General features: G+C 39.7%; 1 protein-coding gene across 3 annotated transcripts in view; it reads right to left on the bottom strand.

Moving 5' to 3' along the window:
• Positions 1-2,539: 2,539 nt before the first annotated feature.
• Positions 2,540-13,970, bottom strand: part of ARL13B (ADP ribosylation factor like GTPase 13B) — a 55,834-nt gene continuing 44,403 nt past the window's right edge. The window contains exons 6-11 of one of the 3 annotated variants that reach the window (XM_056858604.1): positions 12,839-12,953; positions 10,922-11,174; positions 9,184-9,300; positions 6,601-6,669; positions 5,774-5,817; positions 2,571-2,673 (exon numbers count right to left, since the gene is read on the bottom strand). In XM_056858604.1, the coding sequence (XP_056714582.1) occupies positions 5,810-5,817; positions 6,601-6,669; positions 9,184-9,300; positions 10,922-11,174; positions 12,839-12,953 (562 nt within the window). In that variant the 3' untranslated portion in view covers positions 2,571-2,673; positions 5,774-5,809. Of the gene's footprint in view, positions 2,674-5,773; positions 5,818-6,600; positions 6,670-9,183; positions 9,301-10,921; positions 11,175-12,838; positions 12,954-13,970 lie in introns of all 3 variants that reach the window. The other 2 variants (XM_056858603.1, XM_056858607.1) reach the window with 2 other exon arrangements.

The raw sequence follows: 13,970 nt of genomic DNA, 5'->3' as shown, positions 1-13,970 counted from the left end.
GTGGAGCTACACGTAGGAGATCAAGCGGGTTACAAACATCAATTAATATTCCATGACACTGCCAATTGTTAGAGGGTATCCTGTGGATGCGGGAAAGAAAGAGAGATCAGGGAAGGGACATGTAGCCAGCCATTGTTTATGGTAAAAGATGTACAAAAATAGGGAGATAAGGAATCAGTATCTCCTTTGGAATAGTACATAAATGGATATGGAAAGCTAGGCTAGATGGAAGACTGAAGCAGATCCTTCATGGGAGATGACTGCATGTGGTAGAACATGATTTTCTAACTACCGTTTTAGCCAAGCCATGTATTCCATCCATCTCCAGTCAGACTCTCAGCAAGGGTCCCCCGCTGACCCTTAAAAATTGCACTAAGACTTTATTTCATTTTTTTTACTGCAGACATAAAAAGCCTCTAGATTTGACATTCAGCAAATAATACAATCATAAGGAAAAATAATAAAACAGTTCATTACATTCATACACAAAAAATTATGAAACATTTAGTTTAGTCCCATAGCAAATATATATTTAACATCCATAAACAAATGTGGGGAATACACATGTTCTATCCCCCCCCCAAAAAAAACCCAGTTATTTTTTTTTCTTTTGAGTCCCCAGAATTATTTTGACAGACTTTGAATTTTGATGCATCTTAATTTAGGGAAGGAAAGCTCAATTTAGGGGATGGAAGGCTCAATGAACTGAGAGAAAAATCTTTTTCAGTGAGAAGTGCTAAAACTGTCAAGCTCCATTATAAGATTGTGTCCCAAAACAGAAAGCCTTGGACTAGCCTTTAAACCATCTTATGGGACATTTTAGCTTACAAAGGAAGTATTTCCTCCAAAGTAAAATTCATGCAACTTTTAAATTGATTATGGTACTAATGAATATTTACATCTCTTTTAAACATACATGCTCTAACAAAGGAGGAAGTAGCCAGCTTTGAATTAAAAATTTCTTTGGCCACAATTTTATCTTAAAGATAATATTTTGGAAAATGTTTAAAATTAATGTTTGTATACAATGGGTGTAAAGTCATAGAAGTTAATAACAGAACTTAATATTTCAATTGGGCCAGTTTTATTTACGATACAGAAGTTAATTTCTTCAAATTAGATCCAGGCATACAGAACTATTTCTGTATTTCTATGCCATTCTCAGTTTGTTAAACATTGTCAAACAGGACAGGGCACCTTCTAAACTTTTAGAGTGCCCCGATGTACACGTTTCAGCTCCAGCATAACCGGAAGCATTCTCTTTTCACTTTAATGCCAAGGCCACATTTGTGCCCGCAAGCTTACACAAAACTGGCCTACACAGACGCACGAGAACACATGGTAGAGCTCTGACTCTGCACAAGAAAGTACAACAGGTGGAGCTGCAAGAAAATTGGGTCAGCATTATGGGAAACACATATAACCTAACTGTCGAAGTGCTAATTGCTTCCAATTTTTAGTTGCTTGCCGTTTAGGGCCTTTGGACAGAAAATTCTTTTGAGATTACAACATATTCCACACACACACACACAAAAAAACACCCATCATAATTTTACATATAGTCTCATTTATCTCATGAGATCAAGACATCAGTCACCCCAATTTAACAAGAGGAAATGCACACGCTACTAATGGGAACAGTGCTTGTGTTTCCCCCCACCCACCCTATGGAAAAGCCCACTTCAGGAACTGGGACCGAGTGCCTGGCATCCCGAAATCTTTGGAATGATTCTAATCATCAGCCACGCAGAAGTTAGAACAAACGGTGGGGATTCAGTCCTCCTGCTCACCTCCAAAACACATGACTGGTGTGATCCCAGTGACTGGCAGGGGTTTACTGTGTGTAGCACCAGCTCCTGGAATTAGCTTTTCAGCTTGGAGGGAAACAACTGCAGCGCTCATCTGAGCATGCAGTTCTGCCTGGTTATCAGGACAACAGACAATATCAACACAGCAACAGCAAGGGCAACTTGTGAAGAAAGTCATAGGCAACCTGGATGGCTGTTGCAAAACGACACACACACAGTGACATTCAGCAGTATGTTCTGCTTGTGAATGTAACTGTGAACTTCAATATTTCAAAATAGTTCTGGTTAACCCAAATTTCCAAACATACTAGAAAAAATATAAAAATAGTTGAAATGTGTAGTTCATACATTTTTCATTTGCACATGCCTTCCCCCGCAAAAAACCTCTGAAATATTAAATGTAGAAATACCGGTTGCTATGCTTAACCAGAAACAGTCATTTGTAGGTGCACAGTCAAGTTGCGTTTTGGTCTTGGAAAGTAGTTTGCTTCAGAGCTACAGTTTTCTGTTCCCGCAAAGAACAAAAATTAAGGAACTTCCAAGAGTTCTACTATACAAACTTTCTCAGTCCACATAAACTCTTGAAGAAGAGCCGGTGAGTCAAGAAGGAAATATGACAGTTGAATTCACCAATGCTTTTCTTACTGCTGTTCCAAGGCACTCTTAGTGTCTTTCCCAGCAACTTTTACAAATAGCATGTTTCTCATCACTTAAGAAAACAGCATTGAATATGAGTTTCACTTTTCCACACTGCGTGTTTCTTTTTAAAGCTGCTGCATGGCTCCTGGTTAAGAAATGACGTCATGGGAATCACTGTTAGGTCTTTGCCGTATTGTCAGTGGAGGCAGAGGCTTCCCGTAGAAATCTAACATACACACATCAAAACCACCCAGTGTTAATATATCTTACATCATTGGTTACCAACTCTAAGAATAGGCTAATGATGTATATAATTCTGTGCTAATTTAGCAAAATGTGGGGAAACTTGGGCTCCATCTGATATTCTCACAAACCAAGTCATATCTGGCCTAGGGTATAATTTTCTTTGTTTTATTAGTCTTTTAAAAAATTTTCTGAGGGTCATGACCATAATGTGCAGAAGATAAATGGTAACATCTGGAATAATACTAGGATTTCAAATTAGTAAATGTTCAGCCTATGAGATCACAGGCACAAAGGCACATCGTTGATGTAGACCCATTGATGTCCTTATGATTGGCTATCTCAGCAGATAATTATAACACTACATAGAATTATAAAAAGTGGTAACCATAAGATAAAAGCAGTTGTAAGAGGATGTACAGTCAAAAGTAATATGGAAAAGAGAAGGAAAAAATCTCAATCCAAATGGATTACTGTTTCCATCTTATTCTATGTACACACAAACAACCACACTGATGCTGTCATCACTATCTTCTTCTGCTTCAGTTAACACTGATAAGCCCAAATCTACAAGAAGTAATACTAGAAAGGGAGAATCTCAAAGGATCATTGCATAGCAACCATTTTTTCCACATGACTCTTAGCCAATGATGAAGCACAAATGGAAAAGTAGAAATGCACTCTATTAGGTGTCTTCCAGTGCAATCCTAAACAGAGGTACACCCTTCTAAATCCATTGATTAATTGAGATTGCACTATAACATGAACACACACAACACTTGTGGGGTTCCATGCTGCTGGCACCAGTTCTGTTTGTTCGCTTCGGAAACAGACATTTGGGCAACATTTTAGACAATGCTGTGTGTTCCCTGTGATAAACAGGATTTGAGGGAAAAAATAAGACCCTCAGCGCCAGGTCTGTAAACATGCTTGGAGAGAATAGAAACATCCTTCTTTACACAAACACTCTCTTATAGTGTTATAATACATGCAGGTTTAGTACATGCAAAATTAGAAAATAAGGAACAAAAAGTTGGCTTGTTTACTCAGAAAGAAACAGGAAAAGTGAATGCAAGCAGCATTTAGGATATTTTTGTCTCAGTGGCACTAAAAATAGGCGGCATCGTAGCAGTACAGACATGGGTTTATTTTACATCCGTTCTCCATGTATTTATATTTAATTGTGAAGGCCTGTGACCTCCGGACATTACTGTCCTGACTCTGACCTAAAGCCAGATGTTTCTAGTCTTTTGTTCAACAGAAACTTCCAGAATTCTGCTAGCTGTAAGCACCAAGGTCTATTGTCTGTTATAATCAATATTTGCTTTAAATGGGAGATAGAAAATCTCAAATGACGCTATCCTATGCCTTCCAAGAACACAAAAGGTTGTGAAACTACTGTTTGGGAAACTAACAGTGCAATCCCAAACCGAGTTAATAGCTTTTCAAACCCATTGAAATCAACAGGGTTAGAAAGGTAGGGTTCCCAGGAAACCAATGGATTTAGAAACTGTAACTGATAGGATCAGTTAGGACAGACTGGAAAGAAGCTTTTCCCATCTTTTGACCTGTTGGTTTCATTTAAAGATTGTTTGGTCAAAATGGAATGTGTACTTTTCTTTTATCTTGAGTATGCTAACTAATCAAGAATATCTGCGTATCACATTCTGAGAGTTTGTTGTTATTTCCTCAAAGCTTAGTCTGTAGTTTTAATATGTAACCTGAAAGTCCTGTTTGTAATTCAGTGACATCACTGACAAATATGTCTATAAGAGATGGTAGGTCTTTAATGTGTCTTCCCATTGTCTGGATGAAGGTACCTGAATAAATTGGCTCAGTTTATATAAAAGGTAAAGGTCCCCTGTGCAAGCACCGGGTCATTTTTGACCCCTGGGGTGATGTCACATCCTGACATTTTCTAGGCAGACTTCGTTTGCGGGGTGGTTTGCCAGTGCTTTCCCCAGTCATCTCCCCTTTACCCCCAGCAAGCTGGGTACTCATTTTACCGACCTCGGAAGGATGGAAGGCTGAGTCAACCTTGAGCCGGCTACCTGGAACTGATTTCCGTCAGGATCGAACTCAGGTCATGAGCAGAGCTTTGGACTGCAGTACTGCAGCTTACCACTCTGCGCCACAGGGCTCAGTTTATATACTATGTGAAAATTCTACCACTAATCTAAGACTTCCGTAAGAAGGGAAGCATGTAGTTTTCAGACAATTGAGGGACTTAGACCATACAAGAACATATACTTAGATTCCTATTTCAACAACCATATGTCGCTTACATCCTAATTTATGCTTTTATATGTAAGGATTGATAAATACTTGTTTCATGAAATAATTTTATCTTTCTGTAAATACAATAGATCCTGTTAGACAGTGCTTGAAAAAAGTCCAGTTAAGAAAAGCAAAAGAAATTTGATCTATGCAGGAGTGTAAGGATTTTCATAAATATTTGCTATTCAATTTCATATAGAGCAATAAACCTACACCTAGCATCAAACAAGGATACAAATGTGGAGTAAGGAAACTGATGGATAGTTTATTCTCTTTGTATCACAGAATAATGCTGCAGTTGTCATAATAATTTAGCCAGTGTGCCAAGTATTTTTGGGGAAAAGACAAGCACCTAAATTGCAGGGAAATTGGAGCTCCTGAAGAGCCACTGAATTCTTGCAATTGCCCTTTATAGAAGTTGATCCTAAAAAGCACTCAGTGGTCCAGTAAGCTATGGTAAACAGCCCTTGACAGGCATGTGGATCCAATTATATTATCTCAGGGCCAAGATTTAATGGTTTTCAATAAGAATACAAGGAATTCCATGAAAGATGCTGATGAGTTAATATCATCCCATTGGGACCAACCTGAGATGCCACCTGGCATCCAGATAAATAACTCTTGCCCTGGAACATGTCCCAACTTTCCATTATATATTTTAGAAAACGAGGGGGAAAAGACAGGCATCATGCCTAAGGATATCCATTTCTTGATTCCCATTCCCATGCTCCAGCCACTAAGGCTGCCTTATTTTGAGCAAAGCAAAAGTAATCAAGAAAGCATGAGCCCTTTCCTCTCTTCCCTACCTCTTTTATTCTGTCTTTTCTCTTGCCTTCTTCTGTTTATACGCCTTAAAAACAAAGGTGGACTTTATTATACAAATGCAAAGCATATTAAATCACTGCTCTATTACAATGCATAATATTTGTGCTTACCATCACAAAACAGTCATAAGAAATTGTTATTGTTTGAAAAATAACAATAAGCTGCCTTATACAGTGAGGTATGCTGCTGGTCCACCTAATCCACTATCAACGGCCCTTGCCACTAGAGATCCTTTAACTGAAGATGCCAGAGAATGAACCTGGAACCCTGTGCATGCCAAACATGCATTCTACTGCTGACCTATGTGCTTTTCCCACTGAAACACTGCTCAACAGGAACGTTTATAATAATATGGACACAGTATAAGGCAGCATTGGATCCATTAAGTTTTTTTTAAAAACCCTTGTCTTCTGTCTTATAAAATTTAGCAGTTAGTTTATCTGACTTTTATTGGTAGCTGATGATTTATGCACCTAATTTCTGTTTTGCCTCTGAAGTGCATCACGTGACATTTTTAATATTATATAGAACGGGACAGGTTACTGAATTTTTTTAAATTGTTTTTTATGACATAGGTATGCACCACTGAGCAATAATCTGTCCTGAATAAAACAATGAATAATTAATAAGCAACACTTTTGCCTTAAATTAAAAAAAAAACTAGGAAAAAGTGGTTCTTTCTAAAAACTTGAAAATAAAGTCATAAAGCAGTCTAAGGTTAGATGCGATGAAAGGAATAAGTCAACGTGCAAAATGAAATGGGTTTGAGAGGACAAACAATAAAAATTGTCATCTCCTTTAAAATTACCATTACGACGTGTTTCACCAAGAGGCTCAAGTTTTCGAATTCTGTTAATTTTAGGGGTTTCCCAGCCAACTATTGAAAACAAAAATATCAAATACCATCACTACGTTGTTGAACAGAAATCTAGAGATGAGCACATTCATCTGTGGGATGAAAATATAGCAAGAAGACATTCACAACAAACCAAACCTACAGTTCCATTTAAAAGTAAGCTGTGAGGGAAGGAAAGAACTTGAAAGCTGCATACTAAATCAAAGGTTTCTGTAGACCAACTCTCTTGTCTCAATCACCTCTCTTGTCTCAATCACTTCACAGATAAAAACTGTTTGCCACAGACATCTGATTAGGAGATCAGAGGTGGCATATATCAATAAAATGTTGTACTGCTTCCAACCTGTCATGGTATTTTCATTCTTAGTTATTATAGTTAATAAGGTGTCTCTGGTTCTTGTAGATTATCCGGGCTGTGTAATCGTGGTCTTGGTATTTTCTTTCCTGACGTTTCCCCAGCAGCTGTGGCAGGCAACTTCAGAGGAGTAACACTGAAGGACAGTGTCTCTCAGTGTCAAGTGTGTAGGAAGAGTAATATATAGTCAGAAAGGGGTTGGGTTTGAGCTGAATCATTGTCCTGCAAAAAGTAACAAAGGTAATGTGCTAACCATTGTCCTGTAAGTATCAAGATAATGTGCTAATGAGGGTGTGGTATGTTAATATGGAACCAATTGTATCCTGAAGTGATCTGTTAATGTGTGAAATCCAAAGCTAATCTGCATGGCTATTGTTGACTGTAGTCTTTGTTAGTCTGGAGGTTTTCAAGACAGGAAGCCAAGCCTTATTCATTCTTAAACTCTCTTCTTTTCTGTTAAAGTTGTGCTGATGTTTATGAATTTCAATGGCTTCTCTGTGCAATCTGACAAAATAGTTGGTAGAATTGTCCAGTCTTTCAGTGTCTTGGAATAAGACCCTGTGTCCTGTTTGTGTCAGTCCATGTTCAGCCACTGCTGATTTCTCAGGTTGGCCCAGTCTGCAGTATCTTTCATGTCCTTTTATCCTTGTTTGTATGCTGCGTTTTGTTGTCCCGATGTAAACTTGTCCACAGCTGCAAGGTATACGATATACTCCTGCAGAGGTGAGGGGGTCTCTTTTGTCTTTTGCTGATCGTAGCATTTGTTGTATTTTCTTGGTGGGTTTAAACACTGTTTGTAGGTTATGTTTTTTCAAAAGTTTCTCCATCCTATCAGTGACTCCTTTAATAAATGGCAAGAATACCTTTCCTATGGGAGACTGTTTTTCCTGAGTTTCCTGAGTGTCTCTGCTTGGACCTATTTATTCTCCATAAAGCTTACTTTAAAACTACTTGTATTAGTAGCTATTTCAATGATGAGTGGCAATTCATTCCTTAATTATGTGCTGTGTGAGAAAGTGCTTTTCCTTCAGCTTACTACTAATCAGCTTACTTGATTGACCCAGACATCTAATATGTGACAGAGAAAGAACTGTTCATTCTCAACATGATTCCTAATTTTATAAACATATTTCACTTGCCCTCAGTTATCTTATGCTGCTATTGGAACAACTTGGAAGGGCATTTAAAAATAGGACTTGTAGTTAAGGGTTGCCACCTCTGGGATGGGAAATTAAGGGAGATTTGGGGGTAGAGCCTGGGAAGGATGGGGTTTGGGGAGGGACCTTTAGCAGGGTATACCACGACTCGGCCCACTCTCCAAAGCAGCCATTTCTCCAGGGGAACTGATCTCTGTAGTCTAGAGATCAGTTGTAATTCTGGGAGATCTCCAGGCCCCACCTGGATGTTGACAACTCTACCTTTAGTACATTCCTAGGCATACTTAGTAAGAAATCAGTCCCACTATTTTCATTAAGAGCTGCTTACAGGTAAATGTGTATTGGATTTCCAATGCACTAACTTGAGAGTAAGCTTTAATTACCTTGCAGATGTATTTTCAAGTAAGTATCCACATGATCAGGACATCAATGCTTTGATTTCAGTACTTATTTTTTCTACAAAAATGTTTGTCCAACAAAAGAAGCCAACTACCCAGAGAAGCCTGTGTGCACATACAAAGTGAACTGTCCAGAAAAAGCAGTAACACATACTTGGCTTTTACCTTCCTTTACCTTCATCCTGGAACTGCATTTTATCTGAGTAAACCTGAGAAGTTGTATCAACTGATCCTTTAACTGGAGCTACAGATGCCTGGGATTGAACCCGGGACCTTTTGCATGCCAAGCAGATGCTCTACCCCTGATCCACGGCCCCTCCATTTCTAGAACTCCTATCTAGTAGTCTAACCCACCGGGGGCGGGGGAGAATCTTGGATTACATACTCAGCCTTAACTAAAACATGTGAAGAAAATCTATTACCAATACTCCTTACTGTTACTCTTTAAGGTGCCATTGGTAAAGTAAATCCAACAGCAGATTTATATCAAAAAATTTATTTGAAATAAATATGAAATAAATTGTTCTAAATAAGCAAAATAAGTAAATAAAATCACTTCACGACACCGTTCAGAAACTGATGTACCATTAATTATAGTTCACTCATGAGTGTATGTTTTACCCACCTGGTGCAAGAGGTGCTACTGGTGTAGGATTTGGGGAAACTATGTCTTCAGTATTGACTGGTTCTACTCGGTGACTCCTTTTTAATTTTAGTTTCTTTGGTTTCTTTTTACTGTTCTCTAAAACAAACATAAAGAATACAGCCATGTAACATTAGCATCTTATAAATAAACTCTGCTTGTGATGCTTTATTTTTGTAACTGCAAATGCTTCCACTGAGGACTGCTGGGTAAGACTTCTTTCTTCAAAGATAGAGACAGGGTAGTAGGAGGCTAGGAATTAATATAATGGGATACTGCAGTGAGGGGAGGAGAGTAAATGATTACAAATTCGAGTCGGTTTTGCCTACTGATAAAGCCAGCCAGTGTAAATGCTGGTTTCTTTTGGCAAATGAGCATCAGCCAGATGAGCAAGGTGTCAACTCACAATGTTGACTATGAGTTTTTTGTTACTGAAACATTTATATCCCATCTTCCTGCATGGTTCAAGGCAGCTTACAATTCACAATTAAACACCTCAAATAATAAACTCACAAACCTTCTCCTACCTAATATACTGTCCATAACTTAGGTAAAGGTAGTCCCCTGTGCAAGGCTTTAACAGTCACAGCCAGCATCTTGATTTGGAGATAAATTGGCATCCAATGATGCTGTTCTAGAATAGGCAAGATATATTCCCTAACAACAAATAGGCTGCTGCATTCTGAACAAGCTGCAATTACTGTGTAGTCTTTAACAGCAGCCAACACAGATCATGCTACAGTAGCCGAAACATACAGTTACAAAAGCATGTATTAGTGTGGCCAGGTCAGCTGAACATAGGACAGAGCTAGTGAACAAGACGCAGCTGGAAGAAGGTAGTCTTGTGCATCCCATTAACCTGCTTTTCAAACAAAGGCTAAGCCCATGATTACCCTCCCCCAAGATCTTACCCTACTCCACAAATGCCAACTCTATTCCACTTGCCACAAGTGGATCCAAATATTCCCAAGCAGCAGCCTTCCCTTTATTATCCTGCGTAGTCTCTGAAAAGCTCAAGGCAATGCATATGTGGCTCTCTTTCCACTTTATGCTTACAACAACCTTGTGAGAAGCTGAATCTGGGTTTCCTTAGTTGTAGTCTGACGTTCTATCTATTATGCTAACTTTAGCTCTTCATATGAATGTGAAGTTTCACCTTCTCTTCATGCAGAACAAGTCCCAGGGAGCTCGGCTGGGCTTATTAGTAAGTGTGCATAAAACTGCAACCTTAGGTTGTTGTTTTTTTTAAAAAAAAATTAGCTTGAACTTTGTTCTTAGAGAAACAAGACAGACTTTCAATAAGAGAGTATGTGCAATATATGTAATAGAGCACCAACAGTATAAATGCTTATCTTTTTATCAATTATGACCAACAAACCTGCACTGGGAAGAAAAACAACATTCAGTAGCACAGTTTGTAAAGTGACGCTTATCCTTGCATGCATTTGTCCAGTAATCCACTTGCTGGGACAACTGGCCCTCATGCTCTCAAGCTGTTCACATGCCCATCACTGAGCTCTCACTTATGCAGTAGTTTGTAGAAGCTAAGAAATGGCAAGAGACTGTCCTGTTGTGTCTTACCTTCACCAAACCCCAGGATATGAAACAACACCCTGCCTTTTCTCAAGCCTTCCGTGAATTTCTGAACAATTGGGGCACAAGCAGAATATGGCTAGGAAATATAAATATAAAGCCTTGAACTTATATCTGTAAAACTTACCTATTCCTGAATTCAGGGTGGCATTGTCCCCAGAATCAAGACTTTCTGAGATCTGCTGGTCATTCTCATCTTCATGTTCCAACCGTTGTGTTATGGCAGCTTTATAACTGTCTACTAGCCTACAGTCATTTGATTGCTGACTGTTCATGCTCTCAGTCTCCATTTGCTCTTGATCGGTTTTAAGCTTCAAGGCGATGGCATCCTTTTCGTTCTCCTCCCTCTGCCTCTTCTCTTTTTCAACTTTCTTTTTGTTCTAACAAAGCACAGCAAGAGGACATCTTAGTAAATTTGTTTGTGCCAGACAAAATTTCTGGTGGAGAGCAAAGAAGCAGAAACGTCAACAGAAAGGCAGAGAAGATACTCTATAAGATTTACTCAAATAATATTACACATATAAAGCGTTTTAAAAGTTGTATTTACAAGTCATGATTATGTATTTGCATAGCATTTGTGTTATGCAAATCATTTTACTATCATTTGTGTTATGCAAATCATTTTTTACTATCGTCAACTGATTCAGCTTCACAAGAAGCCTGTTAGATTATTGCTGTTGCTATTATAGAGTTGATGAATGGAAAACAGAAACTTTTATCCCAACCATCTCACATGTAATAGACGCTGCTCTAATTTTTATCTCGGAATATTATTTAGTTACTTCATACTCTCAGGAAAACATGGCTGTACACAGCTTTACATTTTAATTGGTTTTAAGAATCAGGTATTTCAAAGTTCAGCTGAACAAATGTATTCAATAGCCTTAATTCCATTCTCATGTATACATACAGATTACTAGATGATCCCATAAACAAATCATTGTGTATAATGTACTTAAACTGTCATGCTAATAAGACTAAGTCTTTAATCACTTACATTGATTTGGGAAGACTAGCAGGAGACATTTTTTTAAAAATATCTGCATATTATGCCAAGGAATCAAAAGATACTACAGTTGGGAATTATTTCTCTCCTTTGGTTTAGGGAATTACAAAATTATGCAAGGGGACAGGAGTAGAAGCCATAGTGTTCTAAAGAAACTGGTGTCTATACTCCTGCTTTATTAATGTTGATTTGCTTCGCTGGTACTTTGTTTCTTTTATATTTATATCAAATGCACAAATAGAGAAAAATGAAGTATCCACAAAACAAAAGTAGTTTCAGCAAATTAAACAAATTCAACTTTTGTATTTTCTGAGAATGCCGCAAAGCCAATTTGTAGAACAGATGCTACCGCTGGCATGAGCATTTATACTCCCAGAGAGGAGAGACATTCCTATGGTCTTAACTATTCCTACCATTAGCCTTTCCTGCTCAGGGCTGCAGCCTGACCCCAGCACCACAGAGTACAGATAAAATGATATTAAGGCACTGGGGGCAGGAGGTGTTCATATGATACAATAATGATACTATTACGTATAGTAATATGTGCCATATCTGGGCCGCACTAGTAGAATATAGGCCAAGCAGGTTAGTTACCACTGTACGGTTACTTATGTTTTGATACTGGTAATATCTGAAAATTAACCCTGACATTTTAAAAGGGCACAAATTCTATTACAGTAACAGCTAATGTCTTCTCAGTACACGTAGTAACAATTGTGTCCCTAGCCCGAAAAAAATTTATTCTGTAATTTAGTCTTGAAACTTTTAAAAATTTACTTCAGTGAACCTAGAAGGTATAGCTCTACTTAGGACTGCAATGTTTATCATTTTTTTCGACTTAAAGGGATGCTTAAGGGAGTTCACAATAGATCACTACTTACCAGGGCTTATTAATATTAGGGACAGTTGTTGATCAGCATTACCTCACAGGCTTTACATATTATAAGAGGACGGGGATGAAAAATAGTTTTCATAAACACCCTGGTTCAGAATCCAGGCAGTGAAATCCTTGGTTAATAAAATAAAACATTTTGATACCTCATTGATTACAGCCGATATAGGCTGAAATGGGTTGCCAGTGATTGTCTCAGAGTCAGTTTCATCCGATATGCTCCTTCCTTCACATTCAGCTTCTTCTCTCTCTTTCCGTTCTCTTTTTTTAAAAGAAAAAGGAACTGAATCAGTGCAATTCCAAAGGAAAGGCATTTACACAGCCACATAAGGGCACCAAGCCCAGGGCAGCTGCCAGTCAGTGATCGGAGGACCCAGGCCAAGACCCTTGGGTTCTCTGGGATGATACACACACATCCTCTGGAGGGGGAGCACAGGGGTGGCACCCCAGACCCTCAAGAGCTGCCCAGAGGCCTTACTACAGGGGCAAGAAACAAGGCTCTCTTGGTTGGCATCCCCTACCTCAGCAGTTCCTCCACTTCTCCTCATGCCACCCAAAACGAGCACCTCTCTGGCCAAGCGGCCATCTGCTTGCCAATGGGTGCCAAGGCAGCCCTGTTGGCACCACCATCCAGTAACAGTCAGACATCAGCCTGATCCTGAAGGGGGGCAGCTCGGCAGCCACCCTCAGGCAGTGCAGCCATCCTACAAGACATCTCGCAGGCTCTGATGTGCCTCACTGAACGCATGGAGCAGTTGGGTTCCCGCCAACTGGCTCTGAATCGCAGGTCGACCTGGAGGCACCCCCCAAATGGGTTTGTCCTGGGGCATAAGGCATCATGCCCCCAAAGCCAACCAGGGGCCGGTCTCCCAATGAACCCAGCAGCTCTGAGACGTTCCCTTGGAGGTGCACTCCATCCAAGGAAAAGCGCAGATAGCACCACAAGCCATGGAAAGCAGCAAGGGGCCAGGAAACATCCAACAGCGACCAGACTTTGGGAAAGTCCTCCTCAGATGAAGAATCTACTCATGCATCACAGGATACTGGGTTACCACGGCCCATATTCCTGGTTTACCATCCTAGGACATGGGTCGCAAAAGTGCGGCTCCCGAGCCGCATGCGGCTCTTTGAGCCCTTGAGTGCGGCTCTTTCCACGGCAGGGGGACGAAGGCCTGGCCTCCCTCCTGTTGCGCATTGTTCCGCGTCGCCGGTTGCCGGGCGAGACGCCGAGGTTACAACCCCCAGCCCGGCGGCGGCCTCCTCCGCCTGCTCTCTCCA

This window comes from Euleptes europaea, chromosome 12, assembly GCF_029931775.1.
Source record: "Euleptes europaea isolate rEulEur1 chromosome 12, rEulEur1.hap1, whole genome shotgun sequence".
In the NCBI taxonomy this organism is placed as follows: Eukaryota; Metazoa; Chordata; class Lepidosauria; order Squamata; family Sphaerodactylidae; genus Euleptes; species Euleptes europaea.
The sequence above is the reverse complement of the archived record's forward strand: the minus strand, read 5'-3'. Positions and strand labels throughout refer to the sequence as shown.